General features: G+C 40.5%; 1 protein-coding gene across 1 annotated transcript in view; it reads left to right on the top strand.

Moving 5' to 3' along the window:
- The window catches only part of MMAB (metabolism of cobalamin associated B), an 85,542-nt gene that overhangs the window by 22,818 nt on the left and 42,651 nt on the right, over positions 1-20,073 (top strand). The window contains exons 2-3 of the mRNA XM_086943114.1: positions 11,782-11,843; positions 12,181-12,274. Of these exons, the coding sequence (XP_086799240.1) occupies positions 11,782-11,843; positions 12,181-12,274 (156 nt within the window). The remainder of the gene's footprint in view (positions 1-11,781; positions 11,844-12,180; positions 12,275-20,073) is intronic.

Below are 20,073 nucleotides of genomic sequence, written 5' to 3'. Positions count from 1 at the left end.
CTTTGTTTAACCCGTTTACCGCGGCCGTTATTTCGGCACAGTGCGGGTGTTCTAAGGAGTGGGCGGCACCGCGTCGGCCGTTGGCCGTTCGCAGCACCAGCCAGGTAGTGCTCACGACGGGAGCACAGATGGGGTTAAAGCGGTCATTCTTAAGCCAGGAGCACACTCACAGCACAGGTCAATCATGGTCATAAATATAGAAACCAAAATACTCATTAAGGTTTTGGCAACCAGGTTAGTGGGTAGAATTCGTAGCCTGATTGATTATGATCAGAACCGGTTCATGCCCAGCAGGGGCGGTAAGCACTGTTTCCAGGCTCCAGGTAATCTTCACACATACACATAGGCTGCATGGAGATGCATCTCTGCTTTTGTCAACTTTGAGTAGGGCTTTGACAATGTGCAATGACCCTTTATGTTCCAAATCCTAGAGAATATGGATTTTGGGCAATGTTTCCTTGGCTTTGTGCAAGCCATGTGCTCCTCTCCATGGGCCCCAGTCAAAGTTAACGGTGCACTATCAGCTCCTCTTCACATAAATAGCGACACACGCCAGGGATGCACACTCTCCCCACTCCTCTTTGTATTAGTTGTTGAACCTCTGGCAGAGTGTATTAGGCGCATTGTGGATTTGTGGGGTTTCCGTTGGTCGTGGGGATAGGGGAGTCAATATATGCGGACAACCTCCTATTTGTGCACCAACCTCCACTTTCTACCCCTAGAATAGTTTGTATATTCTGGATCTGTGTCGATGCATCATGCCTCAGGGTGAATTGGGGGAAGTCGAAGCGCATGCACTTGGTGGGTCAAACTCCATTTAACGACCACATTTCATAATTGAAAATGGTCCCAACCCATTTCAAATTCCTAGGCATGATGAGCTCCCCTGACCAGAGACTTAGCTGGAGTTTTATATCACCCTACTGTTAAGCTGGGTTCAAAGAGACTTAGACATCTGGGCCAAACTCCCACTCCCCTTTATTGGACATGGGGCTGTCTTCAAAATGGGTGCACTGCCTCGTATCCTATATACTCTCCAAAATTACCCAGACTTGCTTACCTGACATTCCTTCCAGAAACCTGAATTACACACTAGTGCAAATCCTATGGGCAGGTGGATCTCCAAAGATATCTTTATCCAAATGCATGCAGGCAATGTACAACGGTGGGCTAGGAATCCCCTATCTCCAATTTTACTACTGGGTATCCCAGCTTATGGCATTAAATGACTGGTTTTTCTGCGACAGGGGAGGCTCAGCTGTATGCCTTGGGCTCCTTATATACAGTCATGCAATGTATATACTCTCCTGCACGGGGTTCGAATCCCCTACATATTGCCCAGAACCACTATAATTCCACTTGAATGTTGGAAGGCTGAAGTCAAACACATTGGCTGGCAGTGCAAAGTAACGGCTGAAACCCCACTTTGGCACAACACCCTCGTTAAGCATGTGACTGCACGAATTTCATGTCTGGGATCTCATTGGTATATCCAAGCTGGGAGACAAACCACCTAAAATCCTTCGAACAGCTATCAGTTGAATATTCAGTCCACAAAAGTTAGTTCTTCAGATACCTACAGCTTAGTAGTGCCCTAGACTCCTGCTAAGCGGACTTGGCGAAACTACCCGAGATCTACTCTTTGAAGGCAAATATCACTATGTAGCAAGTCGACCAGAAAGAGACACCACGTGTAATATCAGTATCCAATTGTCAGCTCTCCAACTTATTTGTCCACCTTAGATAAACATGGAGGGAAGAGTTGGAGGAACTGGATAATGACAAGAGGACTGAGGATAAGATGGCTCCCTGAGTGTTGGCGGTCTCGGCCCGGCTCAGACTCATACAATTCAAATATTTACACAGCATGTGCATTCATCCCTCCAGGCAATGGCAGATTGGTAGATCAGCTTTGCCCACATGCAGGCGATGTACCAACACCGAGGGCACTTTCCTGCATGTATAATGGGGCTGTTTCTGTGTTCGAATACATGCACACCTGGAAAGTGTATTGGGTTACACCTTTCTACTGGAACAAAAGGCAGCCTTACTGAGGATTATGGAAATGTGGAAGGGTGGACGTAGTGCGCAAACATTTGTTTAGAATGGGCTGTCTGATAGCCAAGTGGGATATCTATAGGAAATGGCAGAATGTGTCCCACTAGCCCCTACTTTCATCAAATGGTGGGAAAGGATGGACAGATGTGCCCTGGCAGAGGAAGTAATGTATAAAGCTAGAGGTTGCCCCGTGAATAACAGCGGATCTGGGGCAGGTGGGCTAGTCACAATGTTGTTTTATAAACATGGCTTAGTTTACCTGTCCCAATATGCCTTTTCATTTGTTGGAACAGGAGGGTGGAATTCTTGGGCCTCTGCATGGGAAGGATTGTAGGTGGGATGGAATACAGATGCAAAGTGTTTATGCTATGCCCTTACCACATCACTTGTGTGTGTGTGTGTGTGTGTGTGTGTCTGTGTGTCTGTGTGTATATATATATATATATATATATACTGTTTAATATAGTTGAAATGCAAATAAAAATTATATAAAAAGTAATAACTGTGAGAGCTGCCAGCTCTAACTAGTCTCCTTCTGAACAGGGATTGCATTGGTTGTATAGCCATTGCTTCTTATCTGGCTTTGGAGTTAGTGTAGAGTTGTTAGACTATCTTCAGGAAGATGTCTCCCACGCCTATTTGTCCTATACTGCAAAGACATAGTCCAGTTTCTTGAAATCAAAAACCTTCTCTTCATCTAGAAAAAATGCTGCCGCTTTACATCGGGGATCAGCCATGTAAAAATGCTAAATAGGGCTCTCAAATTATGCGGTGTAAAACTGCCATGGATAAAAGCAGACTGCTCCAGAAGTACTAATCCAATCATAAACCAGGTTATATGACTGGCCAAAACTTTTGCTAAGATTTTAAAATTAGTCTTAACCAACAATAAAGAGACACATCGTGAGGTTTGTTCGATTTGTTAGATATAAGGTCATAACCACAACTGCTTCTCTTAGTTAGGGGGACTGCCCTTCCAGTCAACTCTTCAAATAAAGTTATTATATATGTTGCTAGCACACTTGCATATTCTTTATGAAAGTCAGCGGTGAGACAGTCTCTTTCCGGTGCTCACCCACCTGTTGTATGTCTTATTGTTCATTTGAACTCAAGGAGATCATGGAGCCATTAGTCCTTCTCTATTTGTGTTCTTCAACCATGCCATTGTTAATGCTCTTATGTTTTATCTCGTCCCCAATTGAAATTTTACAGGAAACATTGAATTCACCATAGTATTGCTGAAATCCTTCTACTGTTAATTATATAGCATCTGACCATATATCTCTCCAACCATTTGGGCCACCACAGCCGTGCAAGTCTTCCTCCAGGACTCTCTTGCGCCCCCATAAGCTTTCACCATCGCATTTTTCCCTCTGAAGTTAACGTCCCTGTCTTCCATCTCATGATACTGACATTCTTGTAGATAGCAGTGAGTGAGCAACTGACCATACACTGTCTGGTCATGGATCCTTTCTAACAACACCAATTCTCATTCCAGGCCTTACAATCTATGACAAGTTTTTTAGCACATCTACATGTCTAGCAACGAATTCCCTTCTAATATAGGCTTTAAATCTCTTCCTACACTGCTTCAAAATGTTCACAGAACCGACATTAAGCTTAAAGCATTCATTTGTTGCAGTATGAATTTATATGGTGAGTGTGGTATGCATTTGAAGATGGAGTAGGCTAGAAAGGTGGATAGAAGGGTGATGATGCGAAGGTTAGGACTTTATGAAAAGTTATTGGAATAGGTGTGATGTAGTGTCTCTGCTTGTAAGTCCTAGTTCTTTCTACGTTGCATAGGCTTTATGCAAATATGTATGGGGCACGTAGAATGTGGAGGTGTTTGATCATGAGGAGAAAAAAGGATCATCAAGGTGTGCCTTAGCTATTTGGATGTCACTTACGTGGGTTGTCATTTATACTAGGCTTTGGGATTGTTAGAAGACGGGATAATAAAATGGCAGATTTTAACCCTTTAACGAGAGTCATTTAGTCAATTATTTGTTGTCCTGTGAATCTTGAGTTCCATAGGTACTGAGCCTGGTCAAAGAAGTGTATGACTCCTATTTGTTTCTTCTTAAAGTGTATTTTTGTGATTAGGAGGGCATTGTTAGATTTTTAGAGCTGTGCATTCTGAAATTTGGTAAGTTTGGTTCAGAGGAATTTTGTGATTTGGAAAGTGTATGATGCATAATACTTTGAGCTTCATGCATTGTTTGATATGTAACCTGCATAGTCCTGGAGAGATGTGCTGACTAGAATTGTTGTGTTCTAATTGTACAGCAGCTAAATTTGCACCCTTTATAACCTCCCTGTAAGGTATGCATGGAGGCTGAACAATAGGGTACTTGTGTCGCTACGGAATGAAAGGATTAATGCAGTTATGGTGTTTAATTTTTGGTGATATGCCAAAGGCAAAAAATATTTTAGCTGGATTACAATGTTGGTCGGAGTTGCCTCCGACCAACTCCATTTTGGTGGAGAACTTCCCTACCAAAGGTCGGCGGTTCCGCACACCGAATTACGATCCAACCGCACATAGTGCGGTTGGAAACTCCCTTTCTCAATGGGAGCTTGTGTGGTAGGCGGAAACCTCCTGCAGCACAAGTTCCCATTGAGAAATGTGTTTGTGAACATCCCTGCACCGTGTGGCAGGCACCTCATGGTGCCTGCCACAGGGTGTATGGATATTCAAGGGGGCACCTATTGCCCCCCAAACCCAGGTGCGGAGGGCCACAGGGGTAGGGGGCCCTGCAAGGGGACCCCCAATGTCACTTTCCAACCACCTTTCCATGTCGGAAAGGCCGACATGGAAAGGCTGTCGGAAACAAACATCATAATCCCGACGTCCGAAACGCCGTCCTTAAGGGATTATGAGGCCTTCTGACTGGAGTCCGTCGGAAAGCATCAGTTGGTCCCTCCGACTGCTGCCACTGACCGCACGCATCGTACTGCGTCGGTTGGACCACAGCAGTAGATGCGGCTTGTACCACGACCGACAAGCCGTCGGTTGCGGTTCAAACCGCATCGTAATTAGGCCCATAGTATGCTTAGGTGCAAGAAGCATGTTTGAACTACATTGTTACTTTGTAGTTTCATACTGAAGTAAGAGTCTGTGGTTCTAGAGTTTCAACTAGTTGTGTGGGTTGGGGATAAATGGCCTATGCTTTTGTCCAGGACCATTGTTAAGTCACCATAGACCAGGATGTTTCACTGTGCCGGAGGCTTTGCTATGTATAGAAGGGTGAGGCTACTAGTGCTTTCATCATGAGCAATTGCTATAGATTATACTAAATCAAATTACAGAGACTAAGTTTAGATGTATACTGGAACCAACCAGAAACCTTGAGTCAGATTAACAAATCCAGCCTCAAAGCTGTATACTGGTGCATTGTTGAGACTGATCTTATCATGAATTGTAAAGGATCGTTTTCAGCTGCATTTATCAATTTTAAACCGACATCGTCATTTGAGGACATGATAGATGAAATTGTACCTCCCTTAGCAAGGAAACTATACCTACAGTTTAGGTATGGCTGCCTATCTGTAAATATTTTTAAAGGTAAATGACGTAAAGCAGGAGACAGGGTTGATGGAAATTGTAGCTGTTGCCATGGGGGACTTGAGTCACTTGAGCATGTTTTGCTTTTCTGTCCCTTGGTCAGTCAGTCTCAATCCAAATGGGTAGACTGACTATGTAGAAACTTGGGAGTAAGCAAGTACAGGGAGGCGTATAGAATACTGCAAATACATCTCGTATTATCGTATTCTGTACAGCCAAGTTTCAAATGTGGATCAGGCGTGCCAAGTGTACTCTTGATAGTCCCTAGGCTGCCCTGTATTGCAGGGCCTCGTTAAACTGTATTGTGTATTTAGCATTGTTCTGTGTTGACTGTGTTTTTTAATATTATGGAAGATATTCATTTTTTTTGTAAAAATTTTTTTATTGTTCTTAAACTATTTTATGATAAATGTATCTGGTCCTACTAAAAATGTAATTTTTATAATTTCACTGTGCTGCTATTGTAATGGACCGCAAACAAGTATTTTGAATGTTTTATTTGTGTCTGTAAGGGGGTGATTATGATGGCCGTCGGATCACCGGCGATCCGCTCGTCCATCACAACCCGATTAACCCCTCCACATTACCATGGCGGGGGTATTGCGGCGATGCCACCATGGAAAGGCTGGCGGGCAATTGCTTTGGAGGCCCATTGCGGGCCCCCGGGGTTATGGGGGGCTGCACTTGGGGGAGGGTACCTAGGGTACTCCCCTATATTACCATGCACAAGGTGGCAGGAACCGCACGGTGTCTGCCACGTTGTGCATGGCAATGCACATTGTGCCATTTTGGCATTGTGGCAGGTGCTGCTGTAAAATCTAATCAGTGGTGCAGGACCGCCGCACGTCGGGCGGCCGGTCCCAGCACCGCTTGGGTGGTGGGCAGACAAAAGTCCACCTGCCATCCTAATGGGCCCCTAAGTGTTTTTGCTTTATGTCGTACTTTTTTAATCTATAGTGATCGAAATACAGTCTTTTGAACTGAAAAGAAAAAAGAATCCTAAATCAATGTGTGTATTCTGTTTGTTTCATAATTAGAATCCCATTCGGAGTTGATCTAGGCAAGACTGGGATGCCATTTGATGCATGACTTCCTTAAAAACGAGAAGTTTGTAAAATATAGCTGGGAATTGGAAGTTGGGGATGTGTTTGTAAGCGGTGACGGCAGTTTAATCTGAAGTTGTGTTTTTTGCGCATTTTTTAATTGGTCAACGGCTATCTCTCCTTGAGGAAGGAAATAGGAGATAGGTACATAATGAATTTGATTACTATAGGTACACTGGCTAATAGGCTAATATGTTTGATTGAATTAGAATAGCAAGGGTGTATTACAGGGTGGGCTCCGGGTTGCTGTTTTGTTGGTGTTGTGAGCCCTCGAGGTATGTGATCGTGAGGTATGTTTGCTTGAGTATGGGGAAGGGTGTGATTGTCAGGTGTGAGAGTATGTGTCCATGGATATCCTGAAGTTCAGGTGATAAGTGTGTGGCCAATATTTTGAATAATTTCTTCATCATGCTCTAAGATTAAAAAACACCTGCTGATTGTTTTGGAAAGCTCCTTATGGGGAAGGTGGCCAAGGCCATGATGTTAATGTAGGGATAGCCTTGTGCATTTTGGATAGTTGGTCTGTAGTGTCCAAGGTGTTGGAAGTTCAGTTTGGCCCAGTGGCTGTAAGAGGCACCCCATTTACATTCTGGTAATTGTTTGTTTCACCATTACCAAGGATGTCTAATCATATAGTTTCCTAAAAGCAAATAACCCTCCTACATTGAAAAGAAACGTGTCAAAGTCCCTAAAAACAAAGTCATGGTGCATCACATAATGTGTAATGCCTACGGTCACACCTTTGGGCATCTTGTTGCTGAATAACGGGCATATATTAAGATACCCTTTTTCAATCCCATTTTGTGAAACCTCACAGATTCTAAAGGTAACTTCTTGCTGAAAAAAAGTCTGACCAGATTCTAGCAAGGAAGACAAATGAAACATGTCTTTAAAAAATGTCCACTGAGGACTTGTGTGAGCATCCCACTGATCATATGCTATTTGCTGTTTCAGACAGCACATCTCTGAACATTGTCTTAGAGTTTATGTACACTGCTTTTAAAAACACATATTGTGGATACTGTTCCTAGTTCTGTTAGTTTTCAAACAAAATCATTGGCAAATCACTTCTGCATACCTTTGTTTTATCATATTCAACATGTTGTTGAAATATTAGCTATGATATTAATCAAAATATTTATTACCTTTTATAAATATTGGTATAGTATGGAGGTGACCAGCTATGTCATTATTTTCATTATATCAAAGGTCAGATATATGCCTCTGTGTTTATTGCAGGGCGCACATTCTGTCACAATTTGGATGCTTTCAAAGCTCTGAGTTTTTCTGCAAGCCTACACACAGCGAGAAAGTGGGCAGAAGACAGTAGTTCCAGGATTGAGTTTGTGTACACCCACAAATGTACCTGTTTAAGGGGTATTCACTAACTCCTCTACAATCTCTTTGACATTGAAAAAGGTTGGAAAACGAAAGCATTGTTCATGGTGGAAAAAAGGTTATATGGAGAAAGGGAATTTGCAGTTGCTCAGCAGATTTTTACTTGAGGAAATACACACATGCATACTTGCTCATGTGAAAATGGAAATCATATGTTTCCTAAGAGTACTGTTTCCAGGCCGGCTTCTGTAAATTATTGTGAATTCCGGAGTCTTAAATGTGCATCAATGCAAGGATATATAGCTGTCGGTTCTATTTTGAGAGTGTCTTTAAGAATTTATTTTCATGTTGCCTATAATGGTGTTGCACCAATTCTGAGTTATTATTCTTTTATTAAGGCATGCTTAAAACACATTTTGCTAAATCATGCCTCAGAGAAATGGGGGTCTATCCTCAAACTGCATTTTTTAGACTGTAGATTCTTTAGTAGTACTTCAATAGTACTACTAAAGTACTCCGGAGTCTTAAATGTGCATCAATGCAAGAATATATAGCTGTCGGTTCTATTTTGAGAGTGTCTTTAAGAATTTATTTTCATGTTGCCTATAATGGTGTTGCACCAATTCTGAATTATTATTCTTTTATTAAGGCATGCTTAAAACACATTTTGCTAAATCATGCCTCAGAGAAATGGGGGTCTATCCTCAAACTGCATTTTTTAGACTGTAGATTCTTTAGTAGTACTTCAATAGTACTACTAAAGTACTACAAAATGCTAACCAACACCCCTCTTTTCTATGGAAGAGCCTCAAACATGTAAGTGTATTACTTAATAGTAAATGTCAGATGTATCGGGGGAGTGGCTGGAAGAAGGGGCATTCTTACTACTAATTGAGATGGGGTAAAGAGCTGGTTATGGAGGGGCATGCACCCACTCGCCAATTAGTAAGAACAATACTATTCACAAACTTCACTTCTAGGTTACTACAACCAAAAAGGGGCCCCAAAACAGTAGTAAAGTACTCCAGCTAAGAGTTGGAGTTAGTCTAGTACCAAACATAGCCAACCACTCATACTGCAACGTCGTCCTTAGAAAATAAGGGTGGTAGGCACTTAAAATAAAACCCCACAGGACATGATAAAGTAGTTTATTTAAAACAGTTAAATATATAATTTAAATATAATTTCATGTTACAAAAACTAAAACCTATTAATTTAATTATAAATTATTGTATAAATTAATATAACATTGTTTATTAAAATGTAATTACATTATTTTTTAATTCTGTACATCACTTTCAATAATTATTATTGCATATTTTTTTTACTTTAGATGGGAATTAATTTTCTAATTTAAACTTCAGAAAAATAATTATATTTAATACATTTAAATTTAAGACATAAGGTAATAGTGCTGTAGCATTTTTAAGATGTGTTCTACATTAAAAAAACATACAAATACATTTAAATCAAGACTTTAAAAAAATATATGTTTACTATTTTCTTTCCAAGTTAAATTAACCTTTTGACTTTGCCTCATAATTTACCATAGAGAGACTTCATAGTGGGGTTGGACGTCTCCCTACTATGGTGAAATATAGGGAAAATAAAATAGGAAATTACTAAATATTATAATAAATTATTGCAAATATTTTTCTGAGATAGTAATGTTAAATAATTTTACGTATTTTAAATGTAAAACAAAATATAAAATGCTGCAACACTATTAATTTAATTTTGAATTAAATATTATTTACCTGAAGTTTAAATCAAACAAATTAATTTCCATCTAAATAAAAAAATATTATTCATTAATAAATATTAAAAGTGATGTATACAATTATTTAAAATTATTTTGATTATAGTTTAATGGAAGATAATTCATACATTCAAAAAAGGTTAAAATATATTATAATTGTGTACTATTTTTAGCTTTTTTAACATTGACATATATTAATGTTTTAACTATTTTAGATAATGTCATTTCATTTAACATTATGTTCTCTAGTGTTCTGTGTGAGTCCCCATCTCCATTTATTTCTGTGGAAGGGTGGTTAGTATCATTGGTTGGCCATATGTGGTGCTGAACTTACTGTTTATTTGTATACAGTAGTAACTTACATTCATAAATTTGGCTCCAACCCCATTTTGAGGGAGTGGATACCTTTACTTCTGTACATTTAAGTAACTTTAAACTAGGAGTTAGTTAATAGGCAAAAGTAGTAAAGTTACTCATACACATAAGAGTAATACACATGTACATTACTCACAAGTGTAAGTCACCCTTGTAAATATCCCCTATGGTACTTAAAGTTGAACAGTATTTTAGAAGCCACTTTATTTTCCAATTTGCAGATTTTCTTTGTGTAGATTGTTTGAAAGTGTATTTGGAAAAGAGCCGGGGGCCCCGTGTACAGGATAAATATGCCCTGACAGGAAATAAACAATAGTTGGTAAAAGAACACCTGGGCAAGGTGGATTACACCTAATAGGGGCATGGCAATTCCAAATCAATCAGCAAACAATAATACAACATGTGTTCAAAAATAGATATTTATTAAATAAAGTCATATATCAAAATATTTTTTTAATTTTCTTTGCTATATATATCAGGAAGCTAATAAATAATTTGGTATTAAAATCAATTGTAGTCATTCAGTGTAATGTTTACATACATTGATATTGCACAACTTGATTTACAGAGGACAAGAGACCTAGAAATATACAATACATAATTCGATATATGACTTTATTTAATAAATATCCATTTTTGAACACGTTGTATAATTGTTTGCTGATTGATTTGGAATTATCTTGCCTGTTTTAGGCGTAATCCACCTTGCCCTTGTGTCCCTTTACCAATGATTGTTTGAAAGTGGACATCTGTACACATTTTAATGTGGAATGAAGATGAGGTCACTGCATTTCCTTAGAGCGCTGCCCTAAAAGTAAAGGCTTTTGCGTTTATTAATCACAAGGTTATGTTTGAACAACTTATTACTTTGAATGCACATCTTGCTTTGGTGAAGACATGTTTATTCTGTGGCTCTGTATACTGGCAGCCAAACGGTTAGTGCTGCAGAGATTTTGGCCTATGTATCCAGAGGTCAAAATAAATATGAATATGTGTTGCCCTTGCCCCCAAACAATATGTCCTGGGTGTCAGGTGGTAGGATTTCCACATACTTGTGTTTACTTGCAAGGTTCAGTCTGTTACTGGACATGTTAGTCATCATTCAGAACCATAGGACACTCCTGTGTTTTTGCTCAGTTTCTTCTTTCTTACTACATGGTCCCTGATGGAGGGCCTACTGTCCCTCAATTCAGGTTCACTTGTTTAACCATTTATGCTCCTATGCTTTCCCCCTTCACATCCATTCTAATCCTCCTCTTGGGGCTATCTCATAATTTCAGTATTGTCACTTGCTATGCAGAATATTCCTGTTTAGATTAATTTTATATATGTTTACCACATGTGAATAGTCCATGTTTAACCCAGAATCAGTCCAAATGGGTATCAATCACATAGTCCTTGGTTATTCTGAAAATTGGACAGTGGTCCTCCTTCTATACCTATGCTGGGCAATCCTCCTTTAATCAATGTAATTAATTATGCACACCAATTTATTTTTGAGGCCACTGAAAAATGAGCCTCCGATTTGATCTGTCTTTAGCACACTGCTTTACAGCTGTTTCTATCTAATTTTTTTCTAGCCCAGATTCCGGGTCAAAGAGAACCAGAGTACCGAAGATTTATACAAAAACAGGAGATAAAGGTGTGAGATATACACATTTAAACATTCTAATGGTAAATGTTCATTCAGTGCCATCGCTATTAAAATATTGTTGCACATTCATTATTGTTATGAAATAGAAACAGCGCAAAACCAGTGCGGAGCAGTAAGTCAATTCTGTTTTTAAATGCTGTATTTACTAGACCACATTTGTGAAAACTGACATAAAACTTCATGATTATATGTATTGCCCCTACTGCTAGACTGGGTTATCTGGCAGAGGTATGCGCATGTATAACAAACAAATGAATACAGATATGCATAGCTTTAGTCTGAGTTTCCTTTGTTTGAATATTTTAACACTTTTCTCATTTGTTAGGCTTTTCCAGCACGTTTACTGGGGAGAGGAGAGCAAAAGATGACCAGGTTTTTGAAGCTTTGGGAACAACAGATGAACTAAGTTCAGCCATTGGGTAATAGAAACATGCTCTTTCTTTACTTTAATTCCTCCTGGTTTGATATCACATGTGTACTGAATGAGTTCTAAAACTGGCACTTTTTAATGAGTATCAGTTAAAACATACCAAACTAACAAAACCACAGAAATTTACAAGTTGATGTAATCGCAAGTAACTACAAATTGCAACTCTGCCATGCACAGTGTTGTCATCAATGAAGTCATTTCAGATATCGCAGTAATGTTTTCAATGATTTCACAGAAGTAGTCATGAGTGATGTAATGTGTTAAGAAATTAGCAGTGCATTATGAGGACATGAGTTATTGTTGCTTTAGGGCAAAAGTTATAGTTACTTGAGAATTTTCAGTGGTTTGGTTCGTTTAAAATGGTATGCTTCCACTAACATTTTTACCTAACTATTTTGTTTTATTTTCTGTGAATTTCTATTTAAAAAAAAAGTAAAATAAGATATTAATCACCATTCACGGCATGGGATTAGGCACAAGGCCTGGCCTGCTGCCAGTCCTGCACCCAACCCCACACGGGCCCCGACCACTGACTATGTCATGTAACAATATAAAGGGTGTCTTTTTAAGTAAGGTAGACCTAATGACTTTGTCCAAATGTCAGAATACCAAAATATAATAAAACGCACATCTGGATTGATCAAAGGGTCAGCACATAACTATAACCAAATGTATATTTTATAAATTCACACTTAGCAAAGTTTAATAATAGTTATTGCAATAAAATGTTTTCAATAAAGCACTTAAAAAAATTTAAAAAATATCTTTGAGTACTTTTTTAACATTTATTCAAGGTGCAGCCATGGAACCAACCACAAAGGGTCCTTGCACTCCAGCTAAAGAGCATACAGCTCACAGTGCTTTAAGAATTATGGTAAGCTTTCCTTAACATTGGAGAGTTACTTTTTTATTTCATAATGTTATCTATGGGGCTGCTGCTGTCCCTGTAGCCCGCCACAACATTAGGAAATGCTTGGTGGTGCCGCTACACCTTCTAGGGGCTCCACCAGGATTATAAAATATTACTAAAAACCCTTGCCGGTCATTATGGGGCGGCCCTTGCCTGGAGCAGTGAATAATAAATGAGCAACCCCAGGGGTGGGGTCCCCAGGGCCTTCAAAATTCTCGGGAGGGTGATGCACACCCCTTTCCCTAAATATAAAAACTGCTCCAGGGGATGGGGTTCCTGGGGGCAATACTAGTTGAGCCGACCCCCAGGAGCTCTGGCCTACCGTGGGGGTACTTTTACTTATCTGTAAAATATGCATTGAATTGCTGCTGCATTGGGCCCCTAAACTACAACAGTAAACCCAGTCAGCCAAGCAATAGCCTAGCACCTAGATTGGACAACTGGGAGTATGCCACTTGTATGTCACAAGCTACAAGTAAGAAGTGTCCGAGATGCGCCCGTCTGCAACAAAGTCCTGCAGCTTTAATGACAAAATAAAAGGGCCAAAGTGAGGGCAGGGAAGGCACATTAAAGAGCGTTTTGAAATATCAAATCTTATTACTACTCATTCTCTACACTGAGTATGCCTTTAGTCTCAAATCAGGGCTCAACAAATCCGCTCGCATTTGCGGGGAAGAATGGATGAGGACGAGCTATTTTTAGATCCTACTCGCCCTTTCTGGCAGTAGGAAGACAAACTAACTTTTTTTTGTCCTCTGTCTTTGAAAACGGAGCAAAAGTGACAAGATAACAAGATATAAAGGCATTTTTATTGCTTACAAAGGGACTGAGCAATAAAGATGCCTTTAAATCTTGTTAACTTGTCACTGTTGCTCCATTTTCAGAGACAGAGGTCAAGTAGGTTGCAGTTGGGTTGAGGGGATTTTCCAAGTTACTAGACCTGCAGGACTAGTACAACTTTTCAGATTTGTCGAGCCCTGCAAATGAATACATGAACTAATTTTCAATCATTTTTTAATCCCCGATAAGGAATGAAAGACCCTTAAGGATTCCATGAAGGAATGGTGTTTAAACTATAACATGGCTGCCACTGTATTAGAAGACCAAACCCCAAAAAAGCTAAACAATAGTTTACAGACGAGCGTATTTGGCTAATAAAGAGTCATAAGTACTCTAGTCATTTAGTTTCTTTGCATTTTGGTGTGTACAGCCATAAACTTATATAAGCAGCACTGCAATTAATAGAATGAATACTATTTCAGTTGCCGTTTCCAGTTAACTCGTTTGTATGCAGTTTTGAAATGATGGTTCTGCTTAACGTGATTCATCAAAGTTACACAAACCCAACCATCAAGAAACGCGTTTCAAGTTTTATCTCCTCGCACACAAGAAAAGAGAAGTTTTTTCTTTAGCGATAATTAAAACCGCATTTTGAAGTACAGTTTGTTTTCCATTTAGTAACAATTAGTCTTTAATGTCTTTCACATTTGAAGTACATTCTGCTCACACTACTTAGTTACACACCGCAGACTCCTCTGTTCCCCACATGCCCCCTGGTCCCTGACTAGCACCCGTGAATAGGATTGCCGCTCTAGAGAGGCACAGCAAGAGCTTTGAAGTTTCAGTGTGGGCTCTGCTAGGGGAGAGGGGCATGGTGAATAGGTTGTATTGCTGAGACCTATTGTAGAACAACTTTGCTTAACAGGCAGGCATGAAAGTAACTAGATGAGATAACATTCATGCAATTGCAAATGAAAACCTGATTGATATAAATGTATTAAAACACTGCTTTCATTTAGCTTCCAACCTTCATAAGTTAACTGATTGTTCCATATTTGTAATTAGAAATACTCTACATTTGTTGTTCAGACCCCCCGCCCCCTGCTGCTTAGTCATTTCATACACAGGACCACACCTGCATAGTTCATCTTGTTCCCGAATGGTGGTGGTATTTCCTTTATAGTGTGTGTAGTGTCTTTAAAGACAAATCATGGCTCTCCAGTAAAAGGACGCTTGTTGGCAATATTTTAGAAGAAAAAAAAACATGGTAAATTAATTTTCTAACAAGATTCATAGTCTTTTATAAACTTTGTTTGTTAATTGATTTTTGCTGGGTGTTGTTTTTCAGTTGGATGGCTGTAGATTTTATGTAAGAGACATTGTGTGAAGCTGCTGGTGAAGTCCGTGAAGTTATTCATAGAATCGTGCCTCTGGATGTACTTACTTTGGAGCTCTGACTGACTCAGACCCATCCTTGCAAGCCTTTTCAAGCGTACCACCTTTTTGGGAGCGCGCTTCTAATATTCCTACAGAAGTTGCGAGGGTCCCAGATTGTGTCTCGACCTCGCCTCTACTTTGGAGTGCAGGTGTTGCAAATCACCTAAAAAGAGCTTTGAATGTATTCATCCGAAAGCTACAAAAAAAATCTTGTACGTATTTTTCTCCAAAAGCTTAATAAAAACGGATAAAAATGGCATCTGTATTTCAACAGTAATGCAAAGGCTGTAATGTGAGCCCGTTTTATTCTGAAAAGCCCAACATCTGAGCTCATTTTCTTCCGAATACCAAACGAGGCAAAAAAAACTAAAACAATGCTCCGGTTGGGAAAGCTGGAGAGCGCTGCTTTTTGGCGAGCATAGTAACTGAAGCGCTTGTAACTAAAATGTATGCTTCTGTGCAGCGTGAGAAGGCATTGAAACCCCAGGGCAGATGAATAGCATTGCAATCCAATATGGTTAAGGAAGTGCATTGCTGTCGTGGCTGCAGCAGCAGCTACGAAAAAATCATTAGAAAAAAAAGTGTCGACAAAGTGTACATAAAACATACAGATTTAGATCACATGTATCAGGGGCTCGTCCTCATGGGAGTTTACAACAGTTTTTCCTTTTCACTTCTGGTTGTCGTGCACGATCACAGGGTCACTCACAATAACCTGTAGGAGACGCCATTTGAGATGCAGGTGTATTTAATGAAACCGAGACCAATGAGCAAAATAAAAATGCACACAATTGCAAGCATATCAATAAGCATGCAAGGAGGGGAGACGTGCGTGTCATGTATGAGACATCACATGATGGCAACAACTCAAAGTGGCAAGTATTACACTGCCTTTGCATGACTCAGTGTATTTGCATGCCGCACAAAAAACACATACAACACGTCACTGGGGGAGCAATACAATTTTCAAACCCCAAAAGCCAAAAAGCCGAGGACCTTCTTATGCCAAGAGTATAGGGCTGAAACATGTTGGTGATTTGGGGTCATAGGACCATTGCATCCTAAAACCCCTATGTAACATATATTTGAACCTTTCCCATCCACCCCATTAATAAAGGGATACCTCCACGAGTGGATGAGGAATTTTCATCTTTGAAGTTATGCCTACTGTTTAACTATCTTCATAAAAGCTCCCTGGAACATGATCGAATCCACCCTGATGTTTACGAGTCAGGGCGAACCCGATGATGAAGCATGTCACTAATGTAGTGGGTGAGGGTTATGTAAAGGAAAGGGTTTCTTTCCTTTTCCCACTCCCATAGGAGTGGTGCATAGGTGTGGCATGTAAGACCCCTACCTTTTGTGTAGGCGCTTGTAATCCAGAAGTGATACTTGTGGGTCAGTAGACATTATTTGACATCCCTAATCCATTAAGAGCACAATTACCATTTCATCTATGGACTTAGATGACACATGCTTGCAAATACCCATTCATATTTTGCACCGTAAGCCTCTCGGGTCCAAAGTCAATGGCTCACACTTTTAATTCAAAACCTTGCTGTTTGTCTGAAATAAACTCCACACGTCTTTAGAAAAGGGCTAACTTTTGGTGGCAGTGCACCTCCATCATCTTGGATAATGAACTTTCCCATACTTGGACAAGTGGCTCTTAAAGGCACCCACAAAACAGGTACTGAATGATGTAATTTACAGTGCACTCCACCTGTTTAATTAACTCTGGTTGGCACTAAGTACAGTTTCGTGCCAAGACTGTGTTGCTTTTTGGAGCATGGACATATATACAAATACTGCGAAAGTGTTACCTTTATAGGAATGTGTCAAAACCTATGACTGTAGCTCAAGATATCTATTCAATGATCCAGATCTCAGCTCACAAGTACAACGTTCATGTGGGCAGGATGTCTTCATACATCCTATTAGATCCTCAGTATTGATTGTAGATGTGTCTACTTATGGGAAAAGCATTTCTATGGTGGATGCTGGAAGATAACATCTTTGTGCAGGACAGATCAGACATGCTCAAGATCCACAATTTCATTTAACAATAGAGGCCTCTCTGAAAGGTTGGGGCGCTTATGTTCAAGAGTATAAAACAAGCAGCCTTTAAAATCAACAGGAACAGTTGCATAAATGTGATACTGTTAAGAGCAGTGAGACGTGTGCTAAAGGAATTCTTGCTGCACATCCAGAATCCGGATATCTGCATAGGAACGGACAGCATAACCGCTCTCCATTACAGTGTCGAACAAGAGCTCATATCATGTCCCGAGAAGTACATCGCCTGCAGCATTAAGTTCTATGTGACAAAGTCCTTTTGTCAATGGAGCATATGCCAGGTCTCCACAGTGTATGGGCAGACACCTTGAGCAGGAAGGACACTGATTGTCACGTTTTGGAAATGGATTCAAGGCCAGTATACATAGTTCGTAAGGGATGGAGAACGCCACTGCTAGAGATCTTTGCTATTCCAAAAAATGCGAAATGCCAACTCTTCACAAGCCGGTTGTGGTGACTAGGAACTCTGAGAAGCACTTTCGATGTCCTTGTCAGGCATCTTTGCTTATGCTTTTCCACAGATTCCCAGAATTCAATGGGAAGCTAAACTGGAATCCTGCTGGCTCAAGATTATTGCCTTAGCTTGGGCCAGTCAGGTCCTGTACATGGGACCTTGGAACCTATTTGTGGACAAGCCGATACAGGGTGAAGTGAATCCTTACCTCCTGATGAAAGACCAGTGTTGCATCCTAACCTACTTTACCTCCACTTAACTACCTGGCTGCTTCAGAAATAGAATTTTGAACCTTGAACATAACTCGAAATGCCTAAGGATTGTACATTCTTATTTGAGGTTTTGTACCTTAATGAGAATATACAACCTCAATGTACCTAACTTGTTTCCTCATGATTTTATGGCTTATCTACCCCACTTGGCTGATTCCAGACTATGTTACTCTTCACTAAGAGTTAATTTGGCAGCTTTTCCCAGACACCTATGAATTCTGTCTAAACCATGTTTGTATTCCACCAGAAATTATTACATTTATGAAATGATTGTTCAGAACCTTGTCTCCATGAGTTAGACAGCCTCCCATTTAGTAACTACACACAGTGCAAGTGGTACTTGTCAGAAGCCCTTTGGAACCTGTGTGCAAGTACTCCGAACAGAGGCTGTAATGGAAGACTGCTCTTCTCTGTGGAATATCTTTAGCCAGGCATGTGGGAAAAATACAGTCCTTTTCAGTGCACCATTACATTCCATACAGAGGTATGTTAACCAGCGATCCACACTTCATTCGCCATTTCACCTAAATGAATTAGTCCTTTTGCCAGCATTCTTCGATAAGCTGTCCACTCTGTCCACTGTTATTAAATGCTAAACTTTGTGTAAATATTGCCTAAAGGTTTATATTGCCAGAACAGGCTCTTTTTTGCAAATAGGACGCACTCTGTATTGTTTAGTAATGCATATAAAGGGTTGCCTTGTTTAAATGTATTTTTTTTAACAAATGATTTCTCTGGATTTTGTCATGCATAATATTTTGCCATTCCAAGTCTGGCAGACCACTGATTCAAAAAATGTCAGTTTGCTAAAAAAAAGATAACAGCAACTGCACTGACTTTTTGTGTTAAGTATGCTCCGATCTTGAAGTGTTGTTCACAGTCATGTGCAGACCTGCAATGTGGGTGTCCATGCACTACCTCACTAATTATCACGTCCTCTTTATCTTTTCCTTGTCAGAGACAGCTGCTAGACAGGATGTGCTACGTAATCTAATTTCATTTAGGTGACCCTCTTCCTCCAATCTTTTTGTTACTAACTTGTTGGTATTCATAAATCTGATACGGAGGCATAGCCGCAGATTCCCTAACCTAGAATATCCCCAGGCGTCCGACTGAATCCGGAAAACTTTCCGCAGCAGCACCTCTGCGCGCCGGGGCGGCGCCGCACGGCTCCGCCCTGACTTAATCCACGGACTTGACATCAGCGGAACCATATATGCCCTTCCCATCGCCCTGACGTCAGTTTTCTTATTTTCCTCATCCCAATGCGGATCCTGGAAACCCAGCTGTTCCTTGGCCTGTTTTTCGGGTCTTCTCGACGCCTTCGGCATCCCGGAACAGTGTGCAATGCCTTCGGGGTTTAAGGCGTGTAAGACCTGTGCGCGTCCGATATCTCTAACGGACCCGTACGCCATCTGTATGTGGTGCCTGGGAGTGCATCACGACTCCAAAGAGTGCAACGCCTGTCATCGAATGAAACTGAAGTCCTAACGGGAGCGTCATATAAAATTCCTGGCCGCACGGCTGTCCGGTCCTGCTCCTTCGCTTCGGTGATATCTCTTGGCATCGAGCCCATTCCTGAGGTCGTTCCTGCGGACATCGTTTGGCGGTGTGTAAGCACAAGCGTAATTCGCAGAGGTCTTCCTCCCATACACGTGACGCTGGTGTCCGCTCTTCTCGCTCCTTGCCGGGCACGGGCATCCTCCATACCCTCCCTTTAGGGGTGCCAAAGTGACACAGGCCCAAATGAAGGATTATTCCAAAGCACACCACTCTTACTTTGGTTCACCTCCTCTCCCTTGTGGTCCCATAGAGGTGGAAGGCACTCATGTCAGTTCCTCACTGGTGGATTCATCCTT

This window comes from Lissotriton vulgaris, chromosome 11 (assembly GCF_964263255.1).
Source record: "Lissotriton vulgaris chromosome 11, aLisVul1.2, whole genome shotgun sequence".
Taxonomy (NCBI): Eukaryota; Metazoa; Chordata; class Amphibia; order Caudata; family Salamandridae; genus Lissotriton; species Lissotriton vulgaris.
The sequence above is the reverse complement of the archived record's forward strand: the minus strand, read 5'-3'. Positions and strand labels throughout refer to the sequence as shown.